A 6,232-nucleotide genomic window follows, 5' to 3' on the forward strand; every position below is an offset into this window, starting at 1 on the left:
TGCATTGTGGCGGCCAGTGTGGCATTTATGGATCAATATTGGCGGGATCATTACACACTTAATGAGAGATTATATGTGTAGGTCAAGATGGGAAACATGGCTGTGTTGTTGGTGTCGGGGGTGGTGAGGGAGATGCCACCTGTGTTGTGGTGGTGGTGAGGGAGCTGGCTCTTGGGTTGTGGTGGTGGTGAGGGAGCTGGCTCCTGTGTTGTGGTGGTGGTGAGACAGCTGGCTCCTGTGTTGTGGTGGTGGTGGTGAGACAGATGGCTCCTGTGTTGTGGCTGGCTCCTGTGTTGTTGTGGTGGTGACAGACCTGACAAGAGTGTAGAGACAGGCTCCCTCATTAGTGTCACTGTCACATTTAAGTCGTTCTCTTGCACTTGTGGCTTTCAGAGCACTTCAGTAATTAAGGATAGTGAATCACCTCGTGAGGGAAGGTCACTTCCGGTGTGTGTCAATATAGACCCCGGCCACCATGTTGGTGTGACGTCACATGTAAACAAACCACTTGGTGACGTCATGAGGATATAATTCCCCCCCCCCCCTAGTTGTTTCGTACATAAAAGCTTCGTGTCACGTGTTGATCACAAACGTGACGTTATAATATTGTGCGTGACGTCGCGGCTCAGTAATCCTGTTTAGTGAATGATGAACTGTGTTTAGGACATGTTTATGATGTCTACGTTCACGCTAGACTCGCGGGCATCTTGTCCCGGTACCTCAGGGTCGTCCTCACCAGGGACCTCAAGGTCGTCCTCACCAGGGACCTCAGGGTCGTCCTCACCAGGTACCTCAGGGTCGTCCTCACCAGGTACCTCAGGGTCGTCCTCACCAGGGACCTCAGGGTCGTCCTCAAACATGACAGTGTTTGTCAGTGGTGGCGTCACCTGCGTCTCCTGTCATTTCCTCACTTTCTTTGTATCATTCTCACACTTTCACTGTCTCTTCTCCCTGTCCCCCCAACTGCCGTCTCCTCTACTGAAAGTTTCCTGCTAGTTAATCATTCATCATCATCATCATCTCTCTCTGCGTCTTCCAATGATTCATCATCAACATTTGTTCTCATCATTGTTCTCGTCATCTTATCATTGTTCTCATAGTCACCAGGTGAACTAATCCTTAGCGAGCGCCAGTTTGTCACGAGAGCCTTAATTTGAACGCAATTAAGCCTCTTTGTAATACTTATTTCATCACTTTGTGAATATGCACATAATGAGTGAGAATAAAGTTTTAATTAAACTTTGTTACAAAAAGGAGTTACATATACGGTACAATGATGATAAGTTGTCGAGTTCCTCCAGCTCCTCAGATGGCGGGCAGGAACGCTGAATGCAGTGTGCATTGCCCCTCTGTATCGCCACACTGAGGCGCTGGTAAAGGAAGCTGGCAGCTCTAGGGTCCCTTGTTGTTTCAATAAGCCTAGAACCCAGTTCCTTAAAAAACTGGTGGCACTCTTACCCCAGGCGCCGAGTGTCTCAGAAGCAATAGACACAACATTGTAGTGGTGATCCAGTTGTCAATACTTACGGGACTAAGGACTGATTCCCGGTGAGTGGCAGCGCTACCCGGATGTGCAACACTGAAGTCAATGTAGGTGTTAGCGAAGTTAGCCATATACACATGGTTAGTCCCACACCAACTGCCTGCCATTCTTCCAGGGGTTCACTGTGATACCATCTGGGCGACCAATACAAGCAGCGGAGTTATATGGCGTTAGGTAACGGGGCTCTCTCTCTGCTGGGCATACAACTGTTCTGATGCTTCTCTTGATGATGTCGTTAACTTCACTGTACCTCGAGTGCCATCCCCCTGTGCTTTGGCAGAGTAGGCCATGGTGGTCGTAACTGTCGGCCACCACCTCGCCGCAAATACACCTACATTTGGTGTTGATTGTGGCAGCAAGGCGGAGGGCCACAGCAACTCGGAGGGTGTGTGGTGTGAGACGCGGACCAGTTGCCGACATTGGGGGTTGCTAACAGGAAATCCCCTGCATGTGGTGCTGCTACTGCTGTGAGGCGAGCAATGTTGTGCTGTGTTGATGCAGCACCCAGGCACTCTGCACCAACTTGGTCTACAATGGGGCCATCCCAGCTGGATTGCTTTTGATTGTGGACTTTTGAGGATGGTGGTTGAGGTGGTGGGCCTGCACGAGAGGCCCACTCAGTGGCACAGCGTGTAAAACTGGGATTGTGTACGGCTGCCAGCTGATGTAAGTAGACAGGTGGAATTTCCTTCACAAGGTCGTCGGATGCCGAGGAGGACAAGAAGGCTGGTACAGCGATTTGCGTTGGTGTTCGAACTGCGAGGTTCCTAAGTCGTGACGGGTCGCGGCGGCGGGTCGTGGCGGCAGGTTGTGGCGGCAGGTTGTGGCGGCGGGTCGTGGCGGCGGGTCGTGGCGGCGGGTCGTGGCGGCGGGTCGTGGCGGCAGGTCGTGGCGGCAGGTCGTGGCGGCAGGTCGTGGCGGCAGGTCGTGGTGGCAGGTCGTGGCGGCAGGTCGTGGCGGCAGGTCGTGGCGGCAGGTCGTGGTGGCAGGTCGTGGCGGCAGGTCGTGGTGGCAGGGCGTGGCGGCGGGTGACGGGGCCAGCGTTGCAACAGCGGCCGGCGTATATCATAATACTTTTATACAAGAAAGCTGATCATTGTTGATGGGTTGGCAACGTGGTTGGCTGAGCTGTAATGATGACTGGTGCTTCTTGTTGCTGGCTCATGTTCCATGCTGTACCTTCCTGAACCAACGTCTTCTTGATGGCTAGGTGTTGTCACTGCTCATATAATGTGTTCTCGCTTCCTGGGTTGTCATTCAATATATATTTTGTATTTGGTGTGATGTACTGGAGTGTTGTGTTGCGACAGTGTTCCCGGTGTTTTTTTTTTAAATGTTGCTCATGTGCTTCTCCTTCGCTACAACACTTGCACCAACTGACAAGATGTCTGGTTACTTTTCCATTACTTGTTAATGGTTCACATATGACTTGCTGTTGTTCTCGGAGTACCTGGCTCCGTCTCCCTTCATAGTGAGCTGCTCTCCTGGTGCACGCACACACAATGTTTGCGGACGATGCCTAAACTATGAGAAGGATTAAGACAGGAGAGGACTGCTTGAGGCTTCAAGAAGACCTGTCCCCTGAAGCTCATATCAAGAGGATAACATCAGCAGCATATGCCAGGTTGGCTAACATAAGAACGGCCTTTAGAAACTTGTGTAAGGAATCTTTCAGAACATTATATACCACATATGTCAGACCAATCCTGGAGTATGCGGCTCCAGCATGGAGTCCATATCTAGTCAAGGATAAGACTAAACTGGAAAAGGTTCAAAGGTTTGCCACCAGACTAGTACCCGAGCTGAGAGGTATGAGCTACGAGGAGAGACTACGGGAATTGAACCTCACTTCGTTGGAAGACAGAAGAGTTAGGGGGGACATGATCACCACATTCAAGATTCTCAAGGGAATTGATAGGGTATATAAAGACAGTCTATTTAACACAAGGGGCACACGCAGAAGGGGACACAGATGGAAACTGAGTGCCCAAATGAGCCACAGAGATATTAGAAAGAACTTTTTTAGTGTCAGAGTGGTTACAAATGGAATGCATTAGGCAGTGATGTGGTGGAGGCTGACTCCATACACAGTTTCAAGTGTAGATATGATAGAGCCCAATAGGCTCAGGACCCTGTACACCTGTTGATTGACAGTTGAAAGACGGGACTAAGAGAGCCGAAACTCAATTCCCACAAGCACAAGTAGGTGGATACAGACACACCTGTATCATCACCTACCTGCAGCAGGTGTTGGGTCAGTGGTCATGTGTCCCCCCCCCCCGAGGGTCAAGGACACTGGCCTCCAGGTACTGGCTCTGCTACACCTGCCGGAGCCCTCGGTGATGCCACCGCGGCCGGCAACCCTCCTGCAGCCTGGCATGTACCAAGTGAAAGCGGAAGGGGAATACGAACATGCACTCATCCAGAGGTTAGCAGGCACAGGTGAATCACGTGCACGCACTCATCCACTCATACATGCACACGCACGCACTCATCCACTTTAACATGCACACGCACGCACACCAATATGCTAACACACAACCACCACCTCACTCTTTGCAATGGATGTCGGTACGTGTGCGTGTGTAGTTACAGGATGAGATGAACGCCCGTGGTGTCCCGTCTTCCCAGTACTCTTTGTCGTATAATACCTTAGTGTGTGTGTGTACTCACCTACTTGTACTTGCTGGAGTTGAGCTCTCGCTCTTCGGTCCCGCCTCTCAACTGTCAGTCAACTGGTGTACAGATTCCTGAGCCTACTGGGCTCTATCATATCTACACGTGAAACTGTGTATGGAGTCAGCCTCCACCACATCACTGCCTAATGCATTCCACCTGTTAACTACTCTGACACTGAAAAAGTTCTTTCTGACGTCCCTGGGGTTCATTTGGGTACTCAGTTTCCACCTGTGTCCCCCTTGTTCGCGTACCACCCGTGTTAAACTGTTTATCCTTATCTGCCTTGTCAATTCCTTTGAGAATTTTGTAGGTAGTGATCATGTCTCCCCTTACTCTTCTGTCATCCAGTATCGTGAGATGCATTTTACGCAGCCTTTCCTCGTAACTCATGCCTCTTAGTTCTGGGGCTAGCCTAGTGGCATACCTCTCAACTTTTGCCAGCTTTGTCTTGTGCTTTACAAGGTACGGGCTTCTTGCTGGGGCTGCATACTCCAGGATTGGTCTTACATATGTGGTGTACAAGGTTCTGAATGAATCCTTACACAGGTTCCTGAACGCTGTTCTGATGTTAGCCAGCCTCGCATATGCCGCAGATGTTATTCTTTTTATGTGGGCTTCAAGAGACAGGTTTGGTGTGATATCAACCCCTAGATCTTTCTCTCTGTCCGTTTCACGAAGCACTTCATTTCCTATTCTGTATCCTGTGTCTGGCCTCCTGTTTCCACCGCCTAGTTTCATTATCTTGCATTTAATCGGGTTGAACTTTAGTAGCCATTTGTTGGACCATTCACTCAGTCTGTCTAGGTCATCTTGTAGCCTCCTACTATCATCCTCTGTTTCAATCCTCCTCATAATTTTTGCATCATCAGCAAACAATGAGAGGAACGATTCTATACTTTCTGGGAGATCATTTACGTCGTGTGTGTGTGTGTGTGTGTGTGTGTGTGTGTGTGTGTGTGTGTGTGTGTGTGTGTGTGTGTGTGTGTGTGTGTGTGTGTGTGTGTGCACCAGGAGAGCGCACACACGCTTATAGTGTCTCCTAGTGAGGTATAGAGTCCCTCACCGTCTCCTAGTGAGGTATAGAGTCCCTCACCGTCTCCTAGTGAGATATAGAGTCCTCACCGTCTCCTAGTGAGGTATAGAGTCCCTCACCGTCTCCTAGTGAGATATAGAGTCCTCACCGTCTCCTAGTGAGGTATAGAGTCCCTCACCGTCTCCTAGTGAGATATAGAGTCCTCACCGTCTCCTAGTGAGATATAGAGTCCTCACCGTCTCCTAGTGAGATATAGAGTCCTCACCGTCTCCTAGTGAGGTATAGAGTCCTCACCGTCTCCTAGTGAGGTATAGAGTCCTCACCGTCTCCTAGTGAGATATAGAGTCCTCACCGTCTCCTAGTGAGGTATAGAGTCCTCACCGTCTCCTAGTGAGATATAGAGTCCTCACCGTCTCCTAGTGAGATATAGAGTCCTCACCGTCTCCTAGTGAGGTATAGAGTCCTCACCGTCTCCTAGTGAGGTATAGAGTCCTCACCGTCTCCTAGTGAGGTATAGAGTCCTCACCGTCTCCTAGTGAGGTATAGAGTCCTCACCGTCTCCTAGTGAGGTATAGAGTCCCTCACCGTCTCCTAGTGAGATATAGAGTCCTCACCGTCTCCTAGTGAGATATAGAGTCCTCACCGTCTCCTAGTGAGGTATAGAGTCCTCACCATCTCACAGTAACTAAACACTAGAGCAAGACCTTTTGTGGTGATGTTCTGAACTTTCTCTACCCTGGTGGTGCCCCCCCCCTCCCTGGGGTGGGGGTGGGTGGGTGAGGTACTGGAGTAAGAGTGGCCGCATGAGTGACCTCTATAGGTCACTTCCAGACTGGTCGGCCTCTCACACGTCACTCCTCGGTAATGTCTCTCCTCCCTCGTAGGAGTGACCGCACTCACATGAGGTCTCTCCCAGGGGCACCCCTACTGTCACTCCCAGGGGCACCCCTACTGTCACTCTCAGGGGCACCCCTACT

General features: G+C 50.6%; 1 protein-coding gene across 1 annotated transcript; it reads right to left on the bottom strand.

Annotated features, from left to right (window-relative positions):
• Window positions 1-659: 659 nt before the first annotated feature.
• Window positions 660-2,612, bottom strand: LOC138359569 (proteoglycan 4-like). The gene is made up of 2 exons (XM_069318914.1): window positions 2,067-2,612; window positions 660-896 (listed from the first exon to the last, which is right to left on the bottom strand). Exons 1-2 carry the CDS (start codon window positions 2,610-2,612, stop codon window positions 660-662), a joined length of 783 nt encoding a protein of 260 aa, XP_069175015.1.
• Window positions 2,613-6,232: the final 3,620 nt, after the last annotated feature.

The sequence above is a fragment of the Procambarus clarkii genome, chromosome 91 (assembly GCF_040958095.1).
Source record: "Procambarus clarkii isolate CNS0578487 chromosome 91, FALCON_Pclarkii_2.0, whole genome shotgun sequence".
NCBI lineage: Eukaryota > Metazoa > Arthropoda > Malacostraca > Decapoda > Cambaridae > Procambarus > Procambarus clarkii.